Here is a 24,814-nt window from a genome sequence, read left to right as displayed (position 1 = left end):
ACAGGGAGCTCACTCTTCATCATTTAGGTCTTTGTAAAGAAAGTTCAGGCTCTTAGAAAGTTCTTCATTTAAAAACGTTTTAAGATTTTTAAAAATTTTATAATTTTTATTTCCTCTTGAAGTCCTACAAACAAGTCCCCTATTAAAGCATGCTCCTTCTGAGACAGGACCTGGCCAATTCATCTCTGTGTCCCCCTGTAGTGACTAGCAGAGGGCTTGCTGCTATGAATGTTGTACCAGGGAACAAGTGGGTAAGGGGGTATGGTGGTTGGGGCTCAGCCTCCGTCAAGCCTGGGGCTGTGGGTAACCAGGTCAGTAGGTCCGACGGGACACCAAGTGTATGAGTGCTCGTGGGAATCGTGACCTCAGTGGATTGGGTTGCCATAGAAATTGGCCTTCCCTGTCCTCAGGCCCATTGGCCTGTCCCTCAGGAGGCCCCAGTAATGCTTTGGGCTATTGAGCAGGTCTCCCCAGGGCCTCCCCAGCCCCACATTCTCTGAGCTGGATGGTCCCCAGGGAGCATGCACGCCACACCCCCATTGTGTAGCCGAGCAGCCTGAGGCCCACAGGGTGCAGGGACTGGCTGAGGTTCACCTAGGGAGCGGGGTCACAGAGCTGGGCTCCGAGCTCAGGGCTAACAGTCTTGCCTCAGGCCCCAACCTGTCAAGGAGACTCTTCCCTATCCATGGGTTCCCAGAGGAAATTCTGGACTGATTCCAGGGTCTACAGCATCCCCTGGAGAACAAGCAGTGCCCACCTTGCCCGGTGTGTCCAGAGTCACACAAGATCAGTAATAGATGATGTGGCAGGGTGACCTGCTGTGTTCCCGGCATTCATCCTTACCTCGTTCAGTTATCACAGTGACCCCATCATTCCCAGATGAAGAAATGTGGCACAGAGAGGTTAAGTCTCTTGCCTGAAGTCACATAGCTGCTTAGGGGTAGAGCTTGGATTTGAGCTGGGGAGTCTGGCTTCAGAGCCCACCCTTAACTGCCATGCCCCACCTGTCCTTGCTCTCACTCAAAACGCTTTGGGAGGGGTGAAGGTCTGGGAAGTTCTGAGCATCGGGCCTGCTAGAGTCAGAGCCTGATAAATGGTGACCCAAAAGTCAGAGCCATGATTTTTCTTTATAATCATATCCTCACAACAGCCTTGAGAAGTCTGCTTTATCTCTGTTTTGCAGATGAGGATGCTGAGGCCCAGAGAGGGGAAGTGACTTGCCTAGGGTCACACAGCAGGAAGAGGTGGAGCAGGTCCTCTAGTTCAAGACCCCTGACTCTACCCCTGGTGTGCGTGCTGGGACCCCAGGCTGCTTCCCAGGTCCTCTGGGACAGCCCCTGCCTTCCATAGGTAAGGTGATGAACCATCAGGGCTGCCAAGATGAGGGAGCTGGGAGAGGCAGCCATGATGGGTGGGGAGACCTTGGCCAGGCTCAGGGGACCTGAGGATGGGGAAGTGGGAGGCAAAAGGGGGTGGCAGCACCATGGGCCTCACCGGGGAGTTTTCAACTTGGTTTTCCCTGTGTTTCCCTTTCTTTAGACCTCCCAGATGTCTGGCTCAGAAATCTCTTAATCTCTTAGTCACTCATTCATTCAGCTGTTTATTGAGTACCTACTGTTTGCCACACCATGTTCTAGGTACTGGGAGCACACCCAGACAAAAGCCCATGGCAATAATCGTGTAATTACACAAAATAAAAATAAAAACTGGGCCACATGTTATCAAGGAGCAGCACAAACGTCAGGGGGAGTTAAACCAGTGAAAGGATTTGGGGAACACTTCCCAAGGAGGTGACTTTTAAGCTGAGACCTGAAGGAGGCATGAGTCATCCTGGTGAAGTGGTCAGGGCAGAGCATTTAGGCTGAAGGAATAGCATGTGCAAAGTGATGAGCTGTCAGCATGGTGAGCTGTCAGCCATCTCTCCTTCTTCCAGCCTGCTGCTGTATCCCTGCCTTACTTACAACTTTCAGCACCTTTCCTCTGGTGTTAGACAATTTCAGTCAGTCATATATTCATTCAACAAACCCTCAGTAAGCTCTTTCCTATGTGCTAAGTGCCTGGGACATAGACATGACTCAGATACTGTCCCTGCCCATGAGGGACAGAAACAATGTTTCAGGGGGAGTGGGGAAGGTTAGGGCTTCTGATTATAAGGTGTTTCTTTTGTGCTTGGCCCTGTATCAATGAAGCTCTTTACGGGTGCCATCATCATTCCCATTTTACAGATGAAGAAACTGAGGCTCTGAAAGGCTGTCTTACCCAAAGAGGCTAGTACGCCTCTTTGGGCCTCAGTTTCCCCATCTGTAGAATGAGTGGAGGTGGAGGCTACCTACGGGGCTCAGGCAGCCCTGTGTGCTCCCAGAGCTCCTCCTTCATCCTTGGGTTTTCTCTCGTCTCCAGCCAGGACCATGGGCAGCAACAAAAGCAAGCCCAAGGACGCCAGCCAGCGGCGCCGCAGCCTGGAGCCTGCTGAGAATGCCCACAGTGCTGGTGGGGGTGCCTTCCCTGCCTCACAGACCCCCAGCAAGCCCGCCTCCGCTGATGGCCACCGTGGCCCCAACATGGCCTTCACCCCTGCGTCCACCGAGCCCAAGCTGTTTGGAGGCTTCAACTCCTCGGACACAGTCACCTCCCCGCAGAGGGCAGGGCCGCTGGCTGGTAAGTGGAAGTGTGGGTGCCGGGATGCCTTGCCCATCTTGACTGGGCCCAGGCTGCTGTGCCAGGAGGGCTGTGTGCCCTGGGGCAGTGACATTCCCCTTGGGCTGCTGCTTCTTTTGCTCACTAAAGGGGAGTGTATGGGTTGATTACATGGCCTTGGGGACTGTTGGGAGTTTCCTGGAAGCTGTGGTTGGGGAAGGGCTTTATATACACTCCATCAGACGCAGAGTATAAAGGGACCTAGAAATATAGGACTGTAGGGGGAAACTGAAACCACGAGAGCAAGGGGGCTGCTTATGAGCTGCACCAGACCAGGTCCGAGGCTTTGCTCTTTGCTCTGGTTAGTACAGAGATGGGTCAGCACCGGCGGCTGGTGTGTGGCAGAGGGAGCTGGGCGGGTTAGGAGGAAGAACCAGAGCTGGTCCTCAGAGACCCTCCAGACGCTGAGATGCGCCCCTACGCCCTCTGCTGGCTGTTTGAGGTATTGCACGCCCAGATAAGGGATGCTCAGAGAGAGATGCACACATAAGACACACAAACACGTGTTCTCTCACCTGACACACTCACACGGAACCACACAGTCATGGTTACACACACACAGTTAGCAAACACACTCATTCATTTGTTTAAGAAATATTTGTGGCACCCCTAACTGTGTGCCGGGATTCTTCTGGTGCTGGGGACACAGCAGTGTGTAAAACAGACAAAACCACTGTGGGGAAGAGAAACAAAGCAAGGAGTGTAAACTATGTAGGGTGTTAGAAAGTGGTAATTGGTGAGAAGGAACAGAAAGAGTGGGGAGTGGAGGTTATAATTAAAATGGGGAACAGAGAAGGCCTCTCTGAGGGGACCATTACCTGGCACCAAGGTCTCCCTAGACACAGAGAAGCCCCCAGAGAGAGAGAAACATGGCCACCTATCCTGGTGCAGTTTCCTTCATTTCCTGGTTCATTGCATCTGACAGTTGTTTCTTGAGCCCCGACTATGTGCTAGGCTCTGGGAACAAAACAAAGATGGCTGTTAGTGGAGGCTTCTGGTTCTATGGGGAAGATAGACACCAAAAGGATAAGCCAACACCCAGCATCACCTAAAGCCAGTGGGACACTCAGATGTGAAGAGATACACAAGCCTCCTACAGGCCCTCATGGGTGCCCACCCCCTCGGATTATGACCATGCCTCTGGGCTGGGCTCTGATGGCGTTTGAGACCAACTCCCACTCCTCCCAGGGAATGGGGCCCTCCCGTCCCCCCCTCTCCCCAGCCATGGCCCTGGCCATTCTGACATGCACCATCCTTCTCTGCAGGTGGAGTGACCACCTTTGTGGCCCTCTATGACTATGAGTCGCGGACAGAGACTGACCTATCCTTCAAGAAAGGGGAGCGGCTCCAGATTGTCAATAACACGTAAGTGCCCTCCCCCCCATCATTCCATGGGACCCTGTTCCCTAGACCTGGTCTTGGGCCAGGGCCACTTGTGAGTTTCCCAGAGCCGGGGGCAGCATGATAGGCAGGAGGCAGAGCTGAGCATCATGGCCGCTGAGGGCCTGAGAACTGTCCTGGGGCCTATGGGAGTGACGCTGAGGCAGGAGGAGGTGGTCATGGCTCCAGGAGGGCCCCTGGGGCAGGGGTCTGGGTTCAGTAACTGGTCCACAGAGTATGGTGCCTCAGATCCCAGACCCTGAAGGGGGCATGTGGGCAGGCAAAACTGGGCCCAGGATCCAGGACTACACAAAGCAGGGCCTGTAGCCAAAGGCTATGCCCACAGAGATGCCCTCATTAGTGACCTGGGGCTAGAGGGCCTGAGGCAGCTGGTCAAGCTAGAGTCTCCAGCTGTAGGGGGAGGAGCCCACGTTGGGAGGGTTAGGGGACCCATATTGGGCACCCATTGTGAGAGGGTCAGGTTTAGACATAGGGATGAAGTGGTGGGTTAGGGTATGGAGGGCAGGGCTCCCTGATGGGCATCTAGTCACCTCCAGGGACTCCAGCTTTGGGGTGGGGCATCCTAGAGTCAAGCTGGCCTATAGTGGAGATGGACTTCCCCTGTCAGGCTCTGGGTCCCCTGTGGGCAGGGGAGCAGGGAGGAATGAACCAGTGAAGGGTGGGTAGGACTCTAGCCATGGGGTGGGGGTCCTTTCCCTCCCCTCCCCTCCTCTTCTTTCCTTGCCTAGAGTGCAGTGGGGGTGGGGTGCAAAGCCTGTCATGGGGCGTCCGGTGCAGGCTTTGGGCCATATGCCCAGGGTTGGGGTCAGTGGGGGGCTTCGTGGTGGGGCAGGGTGGAGTTTGCTCCTGCAGGAGCTGCCGACAGTGGGCAGGGCAGAGCTCTGCACTTGCTGCATTGTTGCCTTTGGCAGCACTTGCTGTCCCCCCAACCTGGCCCACAGCCTCGGGACCCCGCATTCCTGGCCCACGCTTGCTCTCTCCAGCCCTCTCTCAGCTTCTCCCTCTTTCTGCTTCTCTCTCGCTGGCCTTTAGGAGGAAGGTGGATGTCAGGTGTGTACACACTTCATGGGCGGGCTGGTGGGGGCGCTTCGCTGGTGGGGGTGGGGTTGCTGTCTGCATGTGGCCGTGTCCCTGCCTGTGGTCTCTGGCTCCCCTGGCTGCCCCCCTCCTTCCCCAGCTTATGTCCCCACCCCCAACCAGTTTGACCATGTCCCAACTTTAACCCCAGGCTGAGAATGGGGAGGGTCTTCCCATCACCCTGTCACTCCTCACCACCCCTCCTCCTTACCCACCTTCCTAACTCACCACCTACCCATTTCCACCCATTAGCCCACATTGAGTGCCAGCTGCATGCAGGGTCCAGGGCTGGGCCCACTGGGGCCACAGTGGAGAAGGCCTTGGCCATGTCTTCCCGGAGCTAGCGTGTGGCCGGGAGCCAGCCCCAGCCCAGGCCAATGGCAGGCAGCGGGCGGGGCCAGGGTCAGCCCTGGCGTTCGGGCCACTGCTGTGTGTCCTCCTCGGGTGGTGACCACAGACACTGGCAGGTTCGGACAGGTCCTTGAAGGAAGAACAGTGAAGTTGTGTGGCAGGTGGAGGTGGGGGAAGACAATTCCTTGCAGGGGGACAGCTTGTGGGAGGACGCAGTGCTGGAGGGGGCTGAATGCCTTCAGGTGCTAGAGGAGAGAGTAGAACTGATCCCTGAGCAACCTTGAAGGCTGGCTACTGAGGTTGGACGTCTCCACCATCTCTGAGCATGTCTTGCTTGTCCATGCCTCCCTGCCCTTGTGCATGCTATTCCCTCTGCCTGAGATACCCTTTGTCCTGTCTCTGCCTGGCAAACTCCTATTCATCCCTCAAGACCCAGCTCAGGACTGTATTCTCGTCTTCTCTGTGGGGCAAAAGGGAAAAGAGGTGCCAAGTGCTGTGCCAGGCATTTTTGCCCGTGTCTTTGCATTTACTCTGCTGCCATCCCGCCAGGGTTGTAGTGATGGGGGAAGGGCTGACTCCATTTTGCAAATGAGGAAACTGAGGCTCAGAGATACGAAGCGCCTTGCCCAAGGTCACACAGCTACCAAATAGCAAAGCCAGGATTGGAACTGGGGCAGCGACTCTCTCCCCTCTTCGAGCTGCTCTCCCTGGGGGCGGGGGTTTTCCCAACTTCCCACCCCTTTGCGTGTCCGAATCCCAGTGTCGCTCCAGTTCTCTATGGTTCCAGCTATTTGCTTCTGCCTCCTCCAAACCGGGAGCTCCTTGAGGGCTGTTCTCAAGTCTGCCACATTTCTGGGTCCCCGTGTCACCTGTTGCTCAGTACACTGGTGCTGGTGAACAAGGTGTGTGAATAGTAATGAAATAGCACCATTTACTGTGCTTTGTGTGTGAGCCAGGTTTTGTGCTGTGCGCTTTCAGTAGCTTTGTTGTATATATACATCACCACAGCCCTGGGAAGTAGAAATGCATATTTGCTCCATTTTATAGATGAGAAAACTGATGCCCAGAGAGGTGAAATGACTTGCTTGAGGTCACACAGCTAGTGGTGGCAGAGCGGGGAAGGGTAGGCATGCCCATGGCTCTGATAGGAGAGTCAGGGGACTTGCCAAGGAGCCAGGAGGAGGGAAAGGCTGTTCAGGGGAGGACACATCAGGCTGGAGGTTTTGAAGTCCTGGGGAATCTCAACCAGCAGTAGTGGGGAGGGCACCTCGGGCTGGGGTCACAGCTTGAGCAAAGGTGTGGGGGGAGGAAAGTCTCTGGGAACTTTTGATTTCTGCCTCTTTCACCCAGAGGTTGCAGGCAGCCCTCACTCCTTCCTTTGTCCAGCTCCTTCCGTTCCTTCTTCCGGCCTTTTCGGATGGGCTGGGGGGTGTTTGGCCAGGACTGGGGCTTCCAGGAGGGCCAGCAGTGATGGAGTCCCTCGGAAGTCCTCAGTGCAGTGAGGTACCTGATTGGAAGGTGGGGGTGAATTGGGAGCCCTTCCTCACTTCACAACGGTTAACCCCTCCTTTGCCTGAGAAGTCTGGTGGTGGTAGAGTTGGGGGCTGGCATAAGAGGAAGAGGAGGGATAAAGGGATGGGAGGGGCTTAGTGGAAGATGGGCCACCCAAATTTGAGGGGTTCAGGTCTCATACTGTACCCAGGGACCACCCTGCTTGTCCTTCCACCACTATTGCTTAGGGTCCATTATTGTTTAATCCTCTAGTGTGCTGCCCCAATCCCCGACCCCCATCCCTTATGAGTGGGACTTGCTGAGTCTACCCTGTGGCCAGCCTGGGTGTCGGGGAGGTGGAGAGCTTAAGGATGAGCCTCTGTCACTGGGCTTTGGCCAGGGCTGGCTGGGTTGGGGTCTTCACAGTAGCAGGCCTGCTCCCCGGGTCTTCATACCATATGTCCCTTAATCCTAGAATCCTGGGTGCTTTGTGGACCTGGGTCCGAGGAAGCCCACTGGAGTCTGAGGTCTGACTGCCTGAAGCCCCAGCCTGGTGTCTTAGTCCCCAGGTGGTGGGACTCCTCTGGGGGTGACTCTGGGTTGCTCCTTGAACTGCCCCGTCCTCCCACCCCGATTCCAGCAGCCTTTTTGGAGGAGCCCTCCAGCAGGCACTGACCTCTCCCACCTCGTCCTGGGGACTCCAGTTCCACTCCCTACCATGGGGCAAGGGACACCGTCCTGCCCTCCTTACTCGGGACACTGTGACCTGCCCTGGCCTCACCCTGCCCTCTCCCCACTCACCCTGTGCCCAGGCCCCAGGGCTTGTAACTTGCCTGCCTGGGCCATGCACTGGCTTGCCTGCAGCCCCCAAAGGCTTCTGTAACCATTCCCAACAACCCATGTGCGTTAAATATAAGTGCCCAAACTGGCATAACATCCCAGGTTCCAAAGCTGCCACATCCCTGATCCACATACCAGCCTGGCTGGTGCAAAAAGAAGATCCTAAGGCTCAGAGAGGTGAGGTCAGTAGCCTGAGATCACACAGCTAGTGAACAGCTAGCTCAGGGGCTCCAGGTCCAATGCTTTCTTCTCTGGCCACTGGTGGGAAGGTGAAGGGTCAACCAGCGAATGTGTGATTCCCTTCCTGCCTTCCATTTTTCCTGCCCATCTGATAAGGACGAGGTCCCAGGGAAGGTGTTGGATACAGTAAATCTGCTCAACCTGATAGATTAACGCCACTGTCACTTCTGAGTCTCGGCTTGGGTTGGTGTCCCTGTGGGACTGGACTGGTTTGGGAAGCTGTGAGGCGCCTCCTGTAGGAGGAGCCCCAGGTCCTTGGCAGCCACCTGCTGCAGGTTTGAACCTCTCAGACCACAGACTTAGGAAGATGGGGCTTGATAGCTCCATTTCACAGGTGGGCAAATTGAGGCTCAGATGATAATCACAGTAATTATCTCACCCAAAGTGAGCTTGATTCTGACTGATTTACACACTTTGCTTACGAGGAGATTCTATGAATAGTACCTCCTTTTGATAGATGAGGAAACTAAGACCCAGAGAAGGTAGGATACTTGCCCAAGGTCACACAGCAAATTCTTATTGGAGACTGGCACTGAGCTGCTTTGGTTTTTAAAAAATGTTTTGGAGATTTGGAAGGGGCACCACTGAGATACAGATTCAACTGTCTTATTTTATTTTTTTAACCAAATCAAGATAGTAACAGTTCATGCACGTTGAACTCCTACCATGGCCCAGACTCTGTGCTAGTATTGTACATCCTTAGAGGGAGGCATGAGTATATCCATCCTACAGATGAGGAAACTGAGGCAGAGCCAAGGTCACACAGTCTCCAAGTGGTGAGTTGGGATGGTGCCCGGGATGGCTGACTCTGGCGCTCAAGTTCTCAGATACCTCTCAAGCTGGGGTCAAGCCATAGTTGGACCTTGGGATCCCTTAGTGAGATGGCAGTTCACGACCATCCCTGTCCTTGTGAATGAAAGCCGTCAGACTGGCCTGGGAGCCCAAACTCACTTATAGGCTGATGTCAGGGAGCCAGAGGCTCTGCTGGCTGAAGCCTGGGCAATGTCAGCAGAGTTGAATGCCCCTTCTTCTGGGGCCCTGCTTGGCTGGCTTCTGGGGATATGCTCCTGTGGCCTTCCGCTCTGAGTTGGAGCCTGGGGCTTCCCAGAGGCTCGTCTGCTTGCGCTCTGACTTTGTCAGTCTGCCTGGTTTTGTAGCCTCTGACCTACACCTTGGACCAGTCCCCTGCCCCCAGCCCTGCTGCCTCCTCCTCCATCTTCCCCTGGCTTCCCCTAGGGTCTCTGAGCCTCTGAAGGCCTGAGGAGGCTGCAGGGGTCCTGGAGGGCTGCTGTGTCTGGCTGCGGGCACTCAAGGACCCTGGTCCTCACTCTTGCTCTGCCATTGATTTGCTGTATGGCTCTGAGCAAATCACTGCCCCTCTCTGTGTCTTGTGTTCCCCATTGGTGAAATGAAGGCTTTGGACGGGAAGATGTCAGCTATTCCCTGTGACTTGAGTCCTTGCTTTGTAGCTTTGGACAAGTCTCTGCCCCTCTCTGCCTCGGTTTCCCTAATTCTGCAAAGAAAGTGCTGGGTTACTCCAGCCTGGGTGCTGTATGTCCTTGGGATGGTCCCTCAACATCTCTGAGCCATGGTTTCTTAATCTGGGGCTGAGACCTGCCTTCCTTCCTCACAGGGTGGCCTTGAGGGTCAAATGGAACAGACAAGTGTGGACACTCCCAGCTGGGTGCATAAGAGGAAGTGGATGGAGTTCCTGGGTATCTGAGGGCTTCTTTCCTTGAGATGGGCCTTGCCCCCTTACTCTGGGCCCCCCCCCCCTGCAGAGACTCCCACATGAGCTTGTGTCCCTACCTGAGTGTGCTTCAATGATGATACAGCCGAGTTACCCCACACAGCCCCCGTTGTATTGCCCTCACCTCAGTCCATCCAGAAGGGACCCCACCTATTCTGGTTCAGCCTCGGCACCCCTCGCTGAGCCCTGGGTCTGGGTGTATTCTTGCAGGTCTTTGGAGAGCTCCCCAAGCCCCGCTCACTCCTGGCCTCAACTTCTCCATCTTCAAAATGGGCTGAAGAATGTGGGTCAGGGGAAACTCAGCAGAACCAGGAGCTAGGGATTCAGATTCACGTCCAGACTGTGTGACTGGGCAAGGGCCTTTCTCTCTCTGGGCCTCTGCGATGGGGAGGGGAACACATCCTGCTTGCTGTGTACCTTCTCAGGGTCGTGGTGAAGTCCAAAGGCAGCCTTGGATTGAGAAGCTCAGCAAGCTAGCAAGCCCCACCGCCTCCTGTAGGGGAGGATTTCTTCTTATCTGGCAGTCAGGAGCCTGGGCCTGGCTGTGTGACCTTGAGCAGAGGCCTTTGCTTCTCTGGCCTCAGTCTTCCCATCTACACAGAAGGAAAGGGAGGGGGCTGGACCCTATTTCCCAAGCAGCCCTTCCCATTGTCCCCTTCCCTCCACTCCCCATGGACCCTCTCCCTGTCCCTGTTGGTTGCTTTGGATGTGAGGCCTCTGTGGCTGCCCACCTTGTCCCCTGTCCCCAGCACCGCCTGGCTGTCCCGCTGTCTTCCTCGCTCTTTCTGCCTCTCTCTCTCACCACCCCCATCTCTGCCTCTTCTTTCCTGTTGGGCTCTCGCTTTCTCCTCTCTCCTCTGTGTCTCTGGACCCCCGCTCCAGCCACACCTGGTTCACATTCAGATGGCTGCACAGGTACTTCGCCCCCTCCCCACTCCCACCCAGGTCCAGGGGACCCGACCCTGCAGGGAGCTCCCCGGTTCCCATTTCCTCCTCTTCTTCCTCCTCCTTGTGGGGCAATTAGTGTAGAAGTGCCCCTGGGCATTGGGGCTCTGCCACCTCAGTCCCCTCTGACATGACTTGCTGTGTGATTTTGGGCAAGCCCCAGCCCCCTCTGGCCTCAGTTTCCCCCGTAGGTGGGCAGGCTACAAGAGGAGGCCTGTAATTTTCAGTTGAGGAGCTCTTTAGGTGTGACCTGTGATTTGTGACAAAGGCAAGCATTGCTCTAGTTTGCAGAGTTGGCACCTGGATTGTCACCAAGCCCCAAAAGGGCCATCCCCTGCCTCCACCCAGGTCTCACCAGCTCCCAGGATTGGCCTTCCAAATCTCAGGGCTTGGGGAGGCTTTGAAGGTCTGATTTGACATCCATCTTGGGCAGGAATCTTCTCTCCTGTTGTAACTTGCTTGCTCCCCAGAGACAAGGAGCTCCCTACCTCCTGCCCAAGGCAGCTCTTGGCATCTTGAGATGGCTTGGTCTACTGTCTGAAGGGAAGCAGATTACTTCCCATTCCAGGACTCTGGCCCTGTGAATTCGGGCCTCAGGCTGACCAATGTCAGTCCTGTCACAGTCCTGGAGAAAGCCTGTCTGAGTCAGCTTTGGCCAAGAGGCATCTGGGCCAGGGAGAGGAAGAGTTCCAGGCCGGCTTGGCCTGGCAGGCTGTGAGTGGCCTGGTCCACCACTCCCTGTGCTCCACTTGGCCTCAGGGTGCCCAGCACTGTACCCCTGAAGATTGCAGGCACTGGGGCCCACTGCTGATGGCTCCCTTTTCCTTTGCTCCCTCCCTCTCCCCCTGCTCAGAGAGGGAGACTGGTGGCTGGCCCACTCACTCAGCACCGGCCAGACGGGCTACATTCCCAGCAACTACGTGGCGCCCTCCGACTCCATCCAGGCCGAGGAGTGAGTACCGACTCTTCCTTCCTGCTTGTTCTCCATCGCTGCTGGTTCAGAGCTTCTCTCTGGGCCGGACGGGGTGGTCTGGCTGCCCAAGGCCCCTGCCACATTCCAGGGAGAGGCACTGTGGGTTGGCAGAAGCCTGGCCCACCAACGCCAGCTTCCTCCTTCCTCCCCCAGGTGGTACTTTGGCAAGATCACCAGACGGGAATCAGAGCGGTTATTGCTCAATGTGGAGAACCCGAGAGGGACCTTCCTAGTACGAGAAAGCGAGACCACGAAAGGTATGAGCACGCATGCTGGCCAGTGGGAACTGAGTCTTCTTGTGGGTTGTTTGAGCTGGGTGTTGCAGAATGAATAGGACTTCAGTATATGGAGGGAGGAGGTAAGAGCCCTCCCTCCAGGTGGAGAAAATGACGGCATCAAAGGCAGGGAGGTACATTTGAGGAAGGTTGAGTTATCTGGGGTGGCCAGAGGTATAGCAAAAGATGACACTTAGCCTTTCTAGCCTCAGTTTCCTCAGGTGAGGAATGGACACAGGTTGTCAAGAGGACTGAGGATTGCACAGCAAAAGACTTGTTCTCAGGGTGGGTGCTGATACAATGTCCCCTGTTTTCCCCTTCTTCAGGGGTCTCTGGGCTCGACTAGGTGCTGGGACATGGCTTTTCTCTTCCCCCAATAGTCCTGGCCCCAGTGCTTCTCTTGTACCTTCCCCCAGCCAGAGAACCCACATCACCCACTGTCTTGCCAGCCCCTCTGCAAGTGGGTTGCAGGCACCTCATCACCATGGCAACAAAGCTGGGCTGCTTCTTGTGGGCCTGGGGCTCAGCGGGAAATGGGAAAGCAGATCATCTATGTCACACATGTGTACTTATGAGTAGTCGTGTGGCCGGGCACGCCATATGTGGGTCCAGGCATGTGTATGCATGTGGAGGTGGAATTGTCTGTGTGTTACAGCGTGGGAGTGAGTTGCTGTGGGTTTGTCTTTGTGCCTGGGGGACTGGGATTGTGTACCTGTGTGAGCATGGGGCCACCGGGCACAGGTGTGCCTGCCTATGTGCACGTGTGGTCAGGGGCTGGCTTCAGGCTCAGGCCCGTGGCTTCCACGTGCACAAGGCCTGGGCCATCTGCGGGAAGTCATGGTTGCCCCATGCAGCTTTAGAGACCCAGCTACCAGTTCAAGTCCCAGCTCTGTGCCTGACTTGCTGGGTGACCTGAGGCTAACTGCTTTCCCTTTCTGGGCTTCATTTTTCCTTCTGTACCCAAGGTTTTAAATCCCACCTAAGGACTGTCTAGAGAGTCCATGGGCTTCTAGCACGATATCTGTGTGTTACCTCCTAAGAAGAGCTTTCTCTGGCCACTGGAGCCTCTGCTCCTGCTGCCCCTGCCTCTGGGGCTCGGCCTTGTTCCCTGATACCACCCCAGGCGTCTCTTGGGCTCAGGTTAGCAGAGGCTCTTAGCCAGGCCTGCTGGGCAGGGGCGAGCTTTTTCAGCCCAAAGCTTTTCCAGGCTCAAGGAAAGCAGGGAGGGGGGATTATGGCTGGCCCAGCTGAGCCTTGGCAGCCTTCAGGGCACGTCCCGCACACGGTCACCTGCCCATGACTGCCTCAGCCTCAGCCAACCACCTGCTCCTGCCTGATCCTGGAGTCTTTAGGAAGTGGTGGGGCATGGACCGTGCTCCAGCGGGCAGACCCAGAGAAGGGAAGCAGTTAGTCTGGGGACACACAGCCACTTGGGCCATTCCTACATTCCCAGCAAGCATTTATAAAGCACCTACTGTGTGCCAGGCCCTCTTATATGTGGTCTCATTGGATCTTCCCAGCAGCCCTGGGAGTGGCCCCATTGTGCAGAGGAGGAAACTGAGGCCCGGAGAAGGCAAGCAGTTTGTCCAGGTCACACAGTTGGGATGCACACCCAGTCTTCAGAGGTCTTGCTGGGGCCAAGGGTGCATGACAAGGCTTTCTGGTCAGATGGCCCTTTGCTGACTTATCTCAGTGGCCGCCCCAGAGCTGGGTGCTCAGGGACAGGTTGGACCAGACCTTGCTGTACCCTGGGCCACGGGCTGCCGACTTGGCCTCCCTCTCCCCTCTCGTGTTGGATAGGCACAGAGCTGTACTTAGTGCCATGGCCTGTGGGGGCGACAGGCCTGGTGGTCACAGCTCCTCTCTGGCCCTGCTCTGCAGGTGCCTACTGCCTCTCAGTGTCTGACTTCGACAACGCCAAGGGCCTCAACGTGAAGCACTACAAGATCCGCAAGCTGGACAGCGGCGGCTTCTACATCACCTCTCGCACCCAGTTCAACAGTCTGCAGCAGCTCGTCGCCTACTACTCCAGTGAGTGACCCCTCTCCCTGGGGGCCGGCCTCCAGGGGATGGGCGGCTGGGGCCAGGGCAGAGCAGGTAGCCTGGGCCTGGGGTTAGGCCCTCTGAGGGCATGTGGTTGGGCGGCAGGGGAGGGTATTGTGTCATCTTCAGCTGCAGTCCCTGAGTAGGGGGCTTTGGGGCCAACAAGGGCAGGGGCTTCTGTTATCCTGAGGATTTGTGGCTCCTGCTCTCCCCACTTCTTTCCCCCTGCCCCTTCTTCCCTTCCTCTCTCTCCTTCCTCCCTCTCTCCTCCTCCCTCCCCATATTTTCCCTATTCCTTCCTCCCTGTGCTCTCTCTCCCCTGTTTCCCCTCATTCCTCTCGCCCACTGCCCCTCCCTCCTCTTTCTCCTCCTCTGCAGCTGGCTGGTGGGGAGGGGGCTGCCTGGAGGAGTGAGCAGGGAAGGGAGGGGGCATAGGCTGGTAACGTTTGTCTCTGCAGCCCTAGGACCGGTCTGAACTGGTTACTGGGAGAGGAGGAGGGGGTGGCCAGATCGATTGCTGCGAAGAGGGAGAGAGAGCAGAGGGAGAGAGAGCGAGCCATGGCAGGCAGGCAGAGGGAGCGAGGGCTCCTGGTGCTTATATGTGCAGGCCGTGTGTGCAATAGTGTGGCTGTTCCACCTGGATGTCCAGGGCTGCCTGGGTGGAGTGGAATGTCATGGGCCTGTGTGAACCCCTGTGGGCGGCTCTCTGGATGCCTGTGCAGCTGTGGTGTGTAGCTGTGGCCTCTGTGTGCAGGTGTGGCCTATTCTGAGAGTGCCAGCTACTTCACACCCCACACCTCCTTCCTCCTCCTCTGTCAGGTGGGCCTCCTGACTTCCTGTAGGATCTGCCACTTCTTTCTGTCCCTTTGGCCACCACAACTGTTCCTTCTGAACCCTTTCCCCTCAGATCAAAACCCTCCAGGGGCTATCTTGGAATCAGGATAAAGGCCCCACTGTGGTCTCCAAGGCCTTGGGTAGTCTAAACCCAGCCTTGGGTAGTAGAAGCACTCCTTGGGTAGTCTAAACCTGGGGCCACCCTTCCCCCATTCACTTTCCTGCAGCCCCCCAGCCTCCTTTCATCTCCTCCAATCCAGCAGCTATTCCTCCCTAAGGGCCTTTGCACAGGCATGAGGCTCTGTGCCCTCTGCCTGGAGTGCTTTTCCCTAGTTATCCACTCACACTCCTGCAGAGCCAAGCCCAGTTACCACTTCCTCTGGGAAGCCTTCTAGGATTCCATCCAGCCTACCTGCAGGCACAGCTCTCCTCCATCACACACGTGGTCTGGGGAGTTGATGAAGGGAAATTGGGCTCCCCCTGGACTGTGAGCTCCCTGAGTCCAGGGTTCCACTAGACTCGTTCCCTACTGGGTCCTTGGCAACCGCCTCTCTGGGCACCCCTTAGGGTGTGACGAATGAATGGATGAATGACTCAGTGAGCAGATGCATGAGGCACTGTGGGCCTGTGTGGGGTGAGGGTGTATACACACCAGTGTGGACGCCTGGCCTCAAGGGTATCCTGTGTGTCCCTGAAGTTTGTGTACATATAACATGTAGGTCTGTACACACACACCATGGGACAGGGAGGGCCCAGGGTGGATGCCCAGCCTGAAGGCCACCCCCACCTCCATTTTCAGAACATGCTGACGGCCTGTGCTACCGCCTCACCACTGTGTGCCCCACGTCCAAGCCACAGACTCAGGGCCTGGCCAAGGACGCCTGGGAGATCCCCCGGGAGTCACTGCGGCTGGAGGTCAAGCTGGGCCAGGGCTGCTTTGGAGAGGTGTGGATGGGTAAGGCCTTGCCCCTGCCCCCTCAGAGGAGACCACAGTCCCCTTGGGGGGACTTTGGTGTCCCCACCAGAGAACCAGACAGATGTCCGTCCCGTCTAGTGGCTCAAGGACCCCTTCTTCCCCCTCCCCTCTTCCTCCCTGAGTCTCAGTTGCCTCTTCTGAACAGTGGGCTCTATTTTAAATAGATACATCCCCAGTGGTAGCTGACACCAAGATGGGGTGTGGCCCCCCTTACGCCTCTCAGACCATGGCACCTGTTTGCTAAGAGCTGCTCAGGGCTGGGCATTGCAACTCCCCAGCGACCTGCCGGGTGGTCTGGGCCCGGAGGCTTCACTCTGAGCCTCAATCCTCCCTACTGTGAAATGGGGCTGGTGATACGAGGTCCCTCGTGGGGTTGTGAGAATGCTGGCCCAGCATGCATGCGCATCCGAGCTCTTAGCCCTGGGAAAGAAGCCCCAGCTCATGGAAGGAGCTCTGGGACATGCAGATCTGGCCTGGTCTGGGCCTGTTAACCATCTCCTGTCTAACCCTGGAGAAATGGCAAGACCGTCCTTGAAAACAAACACCATGAAGCCCTGACAAAACCCAGGCCTTCCACTGACTGATTTCTGCTGACACGGAGCAATGAAGGAGTTTGGGGTGAGGGAGGCGTGACAGTTGGAAGCCTGTGGCTTCAGCAGAAGGATCACGGTTGTGCTGTCCTCAAGGTTTCCTCAGGAGCCACAATATGCGCTTGGCACTGCTGTCTGCACTTTCCTCCTTTCAGAGGAAGAGATGATGGAAGAGCTCGGAGAGGGTTGGTGGGTGGAAGGCACTGCGGGGATAAAGGCCTGGAGTCAAGGTCAGGTCAAGTCAGCAAAGGGGACGTGCTGGCTTTGAGCTGGAGACAGGGGAGAGGGATGAAAAGCCGGCTCCCGGGCGCAAAATGAGGCTGTGAGCAAAACCTGAGTAAGTCCACAGCATCAGCCGTTCTGGGGTCTGCAAGACTCACCCCTGACTTGGGTGTGCGATAATGTCAGTTGTGGGCGGGGGGGTGTTCTCACTTCTCCCTGGTGCTCTAGATAGACTCGTGAAGTGCCAAGTACAGATCCCCAGATGGGCTATGCCAGGAGGGCCACAGAGACAGGCCTGACCCCCAACGCTTAGATGGAGACCCTGAGACTCTGAGGAATGGGCCCCAGGCCACACGTCAGAAAAGCCTCAGCCCAGTAGGGAAAGAACTTGGATTAAACACACTGGTCTAGAAGATAGCTTCCCCCAAGACTCCACAAAAAAAACCCGTAATAATAAAATGACAGCTACAGCTCTTATCGAGCGCTCACAATGGGCCTGGCCCAGGACCTAAAATCTCATTTAATCCTCAGGCATCCCTGCAGGGAGACACTATAGCATTGCCATTTTCCAGATGAGAAGACAGGTTCAGAGAGGGGAAGTGACCCATCTACAGAGTACTTCTGGCAGGCGGCAGAGGTGGGGGTCAAACTCTGGCCAGTCTGACCTCCAAGCCCTTGTACTTAGTGTAATGCCTCACTTTTTGGGGAGTGCGGCTCTTGTGGAGGTGGCCTAGTTCTGAGACCAGCTCCACCTCACCCACAGCCCTGTTCATTTGCTAGTGCCTAAGGTGCCTTCCTTTTGCTTCCCAGAAGGAACATGGTCACCTAGGAGAGAGCAGTTGAGCTGGAATCATCGTATCCCACCCCAGGCAAATGTCCTGCTTTTTGGGACATTCCCAATAATCATAGTCCTAATAACAACTACGATTTCTTGAGCATGTGTCAGAGACTCAGCCTTGTAACAGCCCTGTAAAGAGTGTCGTGTCCTTGTGTCCATTTTACAGATGGGAGCGCTGAGGCTTAGAAAGGGCCTGGGCCTTGGCTGGGCTTATCACATGGCTAGGGAGGACAGGGCTGAAATTGGTACCCAGATAGATCCCGGGTCCCTGTGGGATGGGAATGGGGAGCCTCCACTGAGGCAGCCTGCATCTTCCCTATCCAGGAACCTGGAACGGCACCACCAGGGTAGCCATCAAAACTCTGAAGCCGGGCACAATGTCTCCAGAGGCTTTCCTGCAGGAGGCCCAGGTCATGAAGAAACTGAGGCACGAGAAGCTGGTGCAGCTGTACGCCGTGGTGTCTGAGGAGCCCATCTACATTGTCACAGAGTACATGAGCAAGGGTGAGGCCTGGTGGCCAGCACCAAGATGCGGCCAGCCCCTTGCTGGGCCACCTCTGAACCAGGGTGTTCACCACAGGGCAGATAGGGACATGCTTTACCCCCCCAATCTAGAATATGCCTCTTTTTTTTTTAAATTAGTTTCTGGTGTACAAAGCAATATAATAGTTAGACATTTACACCCCTCACAAAGCAGACTATATCTCTTTAAAGGTGGAACAGAATAGAGCCAACTTCTCATATTAATGGCAAGTTAAACCAAAGGTTGCCTTCCTTTATTTTGTTTTTAACAATTTCCCACCATGTATCGTGTCTCCCCCAGTTTGCTGGTTTTCTAAAGCCATTTGTCATTTTGGGGCCAAAAGAGAACTCCCCCAACCCTCCAGCAACATCAAGTCCCCGGCTTGACCTTTACTTAATTTTAAAATCAATTATTTTTCAAAATTCTGCTTTTTGGGGGCGTAATTTATATATGATAAAATCCACCCATTTTAAGCATCCAGTTCCATGAGTTTTAATAAATAGATACTCTGTTGATCCCTTACCACAATCAAGGCATAGAAGCTCTTCATCACCCCAGAAAGCTGCCTTGTCCCCAGTCCCAAACCCAGGCATCCACCGAGGTACTTTCTGTTATCCTAGATTTGTTTATTCTACAACTTCATTTATGCAATCTTTTATATTCGAAGTTCTTCCTGTGTGTGTATCAGTAGTTTGTTCCTTTTTTTTGCTGGGTAGTATACCAATGGATGGACCACAGTTTCTGTTCATCCAGGGGTGGATATTCTGTTATCTCCCATCCCTCTTGCCTTTTGAGTGACAAATGCTGAGTGTGACTTTGTTCAGACATGGGTTTACATAAAATCTGCAGCGGTTAATGTGAGGTGAGCCCACCCAGGCGGACAGGATCTGGGAATCACTGCTTCCTGGCTCAGGGAGGACAGAGCGGGGACTAGAGCTGCTTTCTCTCTGCCCAGGGAGTTTGCTGGACTTTCTCAAGGGGGAGACAGGCAAGTACCTGCGGCTGCCTCAGCTGGTGGACATGGCTGCTCAGGTGAGTCAGCCCCTCCTGCACCTTGGTTTCGAGCACTCAGACCCACCTGGCTCAGCCAGCTCTGGCCTCTTGAGTGCCCCCTCTAGGAAGCTTGCCTTGGTTGCCCCCACACTCACTGGTCTTGCCACATGTATTACTGGGACCACTTATAGGTGCTGTGAGTGGTGGTTCTGGGCAGAGGAAAAAACCCTTACCTGGGCATCAGGAATCACTTGCTGTGGGACCTCAGGCCTCAGTTTTCTTCTCTGTGAAGGTCATTCAGTCACTCAACAGACATGTATTAGTACTTGCTTGCTGTAGACGGTACTCAACAACCGTGTTTTCACTTGGTCCCTATAACAATCTGGGGAGGTAGGATGGCTGTTATTCTATTTGATGGATGAGAAAACTGAGCTTCAGAAAGGGGACTTAGGACAGCAGGCAGGACCTGGCACCGCTTCTCTGGGGCATCTGGGCCTCTTTTTTATGGTCATCCCACTTCCCTGACTGTATCTTGTCTTGTGCTTCCCCTTTGCCATTTGTTCTTTGTGCTGTGTTCCCTCCTACTGAGTGCTGGTCCTACTTTTTGTGCCAATAGTTTTTATTATAAACTGACTTCACTTGCTTGAAGAACTGGGAAGGGCAGGGCGTTTGGTTGGCTCTCCATCCTGGGATCACCCCACCCTCGGGCATGTGCCCTATGACCTGGGAAGGGCATGAGGTGGCCCCTGAGCCAGGCTTGTGGTTTTGCCTGCAGATCGCCTCAGGCATGGCATACGTGGAGCGGATGAACTATGTCCACCGGGACCTCCGTGCTGCCAACATCCTGGTTGGAGAGAACCTCGTGTGCAAAGTGGCCGACTTCGGGCTGGCTCGGCTCATTGAAGACAACGAGTACACAGCCCGGCAAGGTGGGCAGGGTCCAGGCAGGTGCCGTATGACCTTGGAAAGTCATGCGCCTTGTCTGAGCCTCAGTTTCCTCGTCTGTCAAGTGGGCATGAGAAGGTTGCCTATCTGGCAGAGCGGTCATGACATTCTGTTGAGCATCCCCTGACCTCTCTTGCTTCTGCAGGTGCCAAATTTCCCATCAAGTGGACGGCTCCAGAAGCCGCCCTCTATGGCCGGTTCACCATCAAGTCGGATGTGTGGTCCTTTGGGATCCTGCTGACAGAGCTCACGACAAAGGGACGGGTGCCCTACCCTGGTAAGAGGGCACCCCATGGCCCATCTTTGGTTTCTGAACCACTCTGCCCTGCTGACCTTGGACAAGCCACACCCCCTCCCAGGCCTCAGTTTCCCCATCTGTATAGAAAAGAGGTTGAACATCTGATCTTAGGCTCCCTCTCTCTGGTCAGGGCTTCCAGACTTGGGGAGGGGCTTATCCATGGTCACACCTACCCTGTCCTAGGTGGGGAGCCCTCGTTGTTATCCCCATCAACTTGCCCCCAACCCCACTTTCCTTCCCAGAGCCAGCCTCACTCCTCCCTCTGCCCACAGGGATGGTAAACCGAGAAGTGCTGGATCAGGTGGAGCGGGGCTACCGGATGCCCTGCCCGCCTGAGTGTCCCGAGTCCCTGCATGACCTCATGTGCCAGTGCTGGCGGAAGGAGCCAGAGGAACGGCCTACCTTTGAATACCTACAGGCCTTCCTGGAGGACTATTTCACATCCACCGAGCCCCAGTACCAGCCTGGAGAGAATCTATAGGGAGCAGGCTACAGGGCCAGACTGGCTTCTCGGCTTGGCTCTGGGGCGAGGTGGCTCCTGATGTGGGGTCCTGCCTGCCTCTGCCTGCCCACCGGTGATCCTCTGTGGGGCTGAATTGCCAGTGACGAGGCCCCTCCCTCTTTAGTGGCACGGACGGGCTTGGGCCCTAGGGCAGCCCTGAGGGCGGGGTCCAAGGCTGACAGAGTGACTGCGTCCTGGCTCCCAATCCAGCCACATGCCTCCTCTCTGTACCCCTCCTGGAGCTCTGCGTGACTTGACAGGAGGAACTGGGAAGAAGGACTGGGGCTAAGGGCTCCCTTTTCCCAGCCTCAATCTATTCAACCTACATTGGCCCCTTCCCACTTCTGCGCCGCCCAGGTCTGTCTCCAGAGCTGGCCAAAGAGCCTTTCCAAAGAGGAGTGATGGGCCCTTGGCCGGTGGCCTGCCGGCCACCCTGCCCCTTGCCGTCCATTTCTGAATCACCTGTTGGTGGAGGCCATGAGGTCCAGACCCATCTGCCATGGCTCCTAGGCTTTCAGCCTGAGGCCTAGACTGACGTGATCATGGTGGGTGGGGTGGGCACCCCCCTCAAACCCTGCCCTTCTTAGACCCGAGGGACCCTTAGAGATCATCAATTTTTTTGTCCCCATATTACCCATGGGGAAACTGAGTCTGGAGAGGTGTTGTGACTTGCCCAAGGCCACAGAGTAGTTCAGGGTTGAGGTGGGATCAGAACTCGGTGCTCCCTCTGTTTTCCTCAGGAACCAACAAGATTGTCCTCAGAGGCATCGTGGACAGACTGGCAGCCCAGGGGACATGGGGCCTGAGGATGGGTTAGAGATAGCAGAGAGTCCTGCTGCTGTTTTCCGCTCAGTGGGACTGTTGTGGGGGGAGAGAGTGGAGGTGGATGTGGGGCTGAGCTAGGAATGAGGGGTGAAGGGGCAGATATAGAGACACAGATTTCAATCAGAATGTGGGTGGGTTTTGACTTTCAGGGCTAGCCAACCATGAAAGGGAGTGAGCTCCCAAGTTCTGGAGGGAATCAAGCAGAAATAGAAGATCCAAGTGGTTGGGAGGCTCTGGTCCTGGCCTCGGAAGAGAACCCTAGGTCCTCCTTTGCCCGGTTTGTCCTGTGTCATTTCAATGCCTGGCCCCTGCTCTCCTCTCCATGTTGGCAACCCTTAACTCATAGTAGGGAAAGGAACGCCTAGGCTGGGGTGGGAGGAGATGAGGGAGTCCAGTGCCACCCACCGGCACTGGCTCTATGACCTGGGGTGGCCCTTGCTTCCTGTCTGGGATGCAGTGTCTGCCTCCATGTGTGGCCAGGGCCTCTGTAATTACTCCATTCCTGTCCAGACCCTGTGGCCTGGCATTACACAGGCAGCCCAACCCAGGGCATCAGGGGACTGTTTTGGCCCTAGCTCTGCTGTTCAGCCTTAGGGTATGTGGTGGCTTCTCCCTGGGCCTCAGGGTGCCCCTCTTCAAAGGGGTGGCTGACAGTTTGGGGTGTCTCGCCAAGGGCCCTGTGTGTGTATGTGTATGTGTGCACGTGTATATTCCTCCATGTGTGTCCATATTTAACATGTAAAAATGCCCTTTGCTCTGTCCCCTCGATACATTGTACATTTCACTCACAGCCCCCATCATAGCAATAACATTCCTGCTGCCAGGGATTCTCGAGCCAGCCAGGCCCTGCCAGCGGGGAAGGAGGCCAAGCGGTGCCTGCCTATGAAATTTCAACTTTTCTTTTCATACATGTTTATTACCCAAGTCTTCTCCTGTCCGTCTCCGTCAAATCTGGGCTCGCTCACCACAGCGTGCTCTCAAATCCCCTTCCCACTGCCCAAGGCCCTTTGTATAAGGTGCCCTAATACTGTCATTTTTAAAAACAACTGTGTTTTGTAGATTTCAGATGACTATGCAGAGGCCTAGGGGACGCCTGGCTCTGGGCAGGGCCTGGGGTTCTGCATTCACGGCCCAGGCTTGGCGGGGGTGGGGGTATCCAGAATTGGTTGTACATACTTTGCATATTGTCTGATTAAACACAAACAGACCTCAGAGTTCGGCCAGTGGTTTATTGAGCATCTACTGTGTGCTGGAGAGTGACGGGGTGAGGGCAGAGGTGAGGACAGACTGATCAGAGGAGCCTTTGTGCAGCCAACACTAGTGGCTGGAGGGCTTCAGGCCGGGGCGTGGCGTGATCAGATTGGAGACGGCCCCTTCAAAATGTGACTGTGTGTGCACATTTGCCCCTACATTTAGGGAGTGAGCACGTCTGGCAGAAGAAGCCTTGCCTGTGTCTGAGATGCACCAGGTAAAGCCCAGGACTCCCAATATGTGAGCAGTTCAGGGCTCCGATGCCCTGGGTGGATGGTGGCGGTTGACACTCTGGGTGCTGAGTGGCACTGTCAGGCTTGTGTGGGGTTGTGGATGAGCTCACGGGGTGATGTAGCTGTGTGTGTGACATCTGTGTGTTTCTTAGGAGTGCTGTGCTGGGCGGGAGGTGGGGCTGGATCAAGACAAGTCCTGGATGCTCTGGAGAAAAATCCCAGACCCTTCCTCTCCTGTCTTTTCCCTGACCACCAACCAACGGACGCAACCTGGGAAGTTAGTTCATTTGCAACAGCCTGTCCATACAAAGAAATTTATATTGCATCAGATCACACACCGATCCGTGAGTCACCTCTGGCCATAATACTTTAATTAAAAACAAACTTCCAAATTGGTATATTACGCTGTTCAGTATTATTTTCACAAGTGTGAGACCCAGGGGTGTGTGGATGTCTGGGGAGCACGAATAGCAGCTCCCAAGGAGCGCGGGTGTAAGTTGGTGGCGTGGTCTTCTGTTTGCTCATGTGTGTGCCTTTGTGTTCACGTGGGTGTATGTGGGCCTGTTTGCCCATGGCTCTGGGTGTCTGTATACGCACGTATCCAAGTAGTGTGCTAGCCTGCAGGGCCCTGCGTTGTGTGTGGAACTGGGTATTAAAGGGGTATGACGTGAGTGGGTCTTTAACTGTTGTGTGTGCACGGATTTGTGTCTATTGCATGGACACAAATCCTGGTCGTTGGAGCCTCAACCTGTGGGTTTCTGGGCCGTGGGCACCGGTGTGGGTTCTGATGTGGGTTCCGATGTGGGTTCCGATGTGGGCAGCGTGTGTCCGTCCGGATCAATGTGGGTTCGGAGCACACACACAGCCCCAGCGGCTCCCGGCTCAGCCTGCACACAGCTCCTGGGGCTCAGGGACAGGAGTGAGCCAGCTGTCCAAGCCCACCGCGGATGCACCCCAGACCCGGGGGGAGGGGGGGAGGGGGCGGGGAGCTGGGAACAAAGCGCTAGCTGGCCCAGCAGGTCCCTGCAGTCCGCAGTCCTCAGGGCTCCCGGGAGAGGCCCCGTCCCCCTTTTCTCTCCTCTATCTCGTGGTGTCTTTCTCTGTGTCTCTGGATGCCCCTCTCCAGTCATTGTGTCTCTTTGTCTCTCTGTGCCTATCCAGCTCTCTACCATCTTCTCTGTCTGTCTGGCTCTGGCTCTCTGCCTTGACAATTTTTTTTTGAGTTTCTTTCTGTTCCCTGCCCTAACCCTTCTTCCCCGCACTTCTTGTTCTTTCTCTGTCTCTGTGTGCTTCTGCTTTTCTGTCTGTGTTTCTACATGTGTCTCTGTTTCTCACAATTAGTTTCTTTTTCTCTGCCTCGCTGCTGCCTCTATTTCTATTCTCTCTCTCTCTCTCTCTCTCTCTCTCTCTCTCTCTCTCTCTCTCTCAGATTTGCTTCCTTATCAATCTCCCCACGCCTCTGGCTCTTCCCCAGGCCCCCTCACACCTCCATGGCTTTGCCCCAGCTGTTTCCACTACTGGAATGCCCTTTCTTTCCGCAACCTGACAAACTCCTATTCATCCTTCAAAACACATCTCAGAGGCCACAAACTGCCTCTGGGAACTTTCTCTGACCTCCTGGAACTTGCAGGGTTGTTGTGGCAATTCATGCAGTTCACCCTCTAGAACAAGAGGTTGAGGGATTGGGGAAATTCTCTCTGA

At 55.5% G+C, this 24,814-nt stretch overlaps 1 protein-coding gene across 4 annotated transcripts in view; it reads left to right on the top strand.

Moving 5' to 3' along the window:
* SRC (SRC proto-oncogene, non-receptor tyrosine kinase) overlaps positions 1-22,841 on the top strand; it is a 52,509-nt gene extending 29,668 nt beyond the window's left edge. Inside the window, exons 3-16 of one of the 4 annotated variants that reach the window (XM_074317267.2) lie at positions 1,184-1,350; positions 2,401-2,658; positions 3,963-4,062; positions 5,131-5,148; positions 10,730-10,762; positions 11,646-11,744; positions 11,919-12,022; positions 13,922-14,071; positions 15,717-15,872; positions 17,868-18,047; positions 19,022-19,098; positions 19,835-19,988; positions 20,150-20,281; positions 20,575-22,841. In XM_074317267.2, the coding sequence (XP_074173368.1) occupies positions 2,409-2,658; positions 3,963-4,062; positions 5,131-5,148; positions 10,730-10,762; positions 11,646-11,744; positions 11,919-12,022; positions 13,922-14,071; positions 15,717-15,872; positions 17,868-18,047; positions 19,022-19,098; positions 19,835-19,988; positions 20,150-20,281; positions 20,575-20,783 (1,662 nt within the window). In that variant the 5' untranslated portion in view covers positions 1,184-1,350; positions 2,401-2,408 and the 3' untranslated portion in view covers positions 20,784-22,841. The remainder of the gene's footprint in view (positions 1-1,183; positions 1,351-2,400; positions 2,659-3,962; positions 4,063-5,130; positions 5,149-10,729; positions 10,763-11,645; positions 11,745-11,918; positions 12,023-13,921; positions 14,072-15,716; positions 15,873-17,867; positions 18,048-19,021; positions 19,099-19,834; positions 19,989-20,149; positions 20,282-20,574) is intronic. The other 3 variants (XM_074317269.2, XM_074317268.2, XM_074317270.2) reach the window with 3 other exon arrangements.
* The last annotated feature ends 1,973 nt before the right edge of the window (positions 22,842-24,814 follow it).

This window comes from Rhinolophus sinicus, chromosome 13 (genome assembly GCF_057876585.1).
Source record: "Rhinolophus sinicus isolate RSI-liver-muscle chromosome 13, RSI-T2T, whole genome shotgun sequence".
NCBI lineage: Eukaryota > Metazoa > Chordata > Mammalia > Chiroptera > Rhinolophidae > Rhinolophus > Rhinolophus sinicus.
The sequence above is the reverse complement of the archived record's forward strand: the minus strand, read 5'-3'. Positions and strand labels throughout refer to the sequence as shown.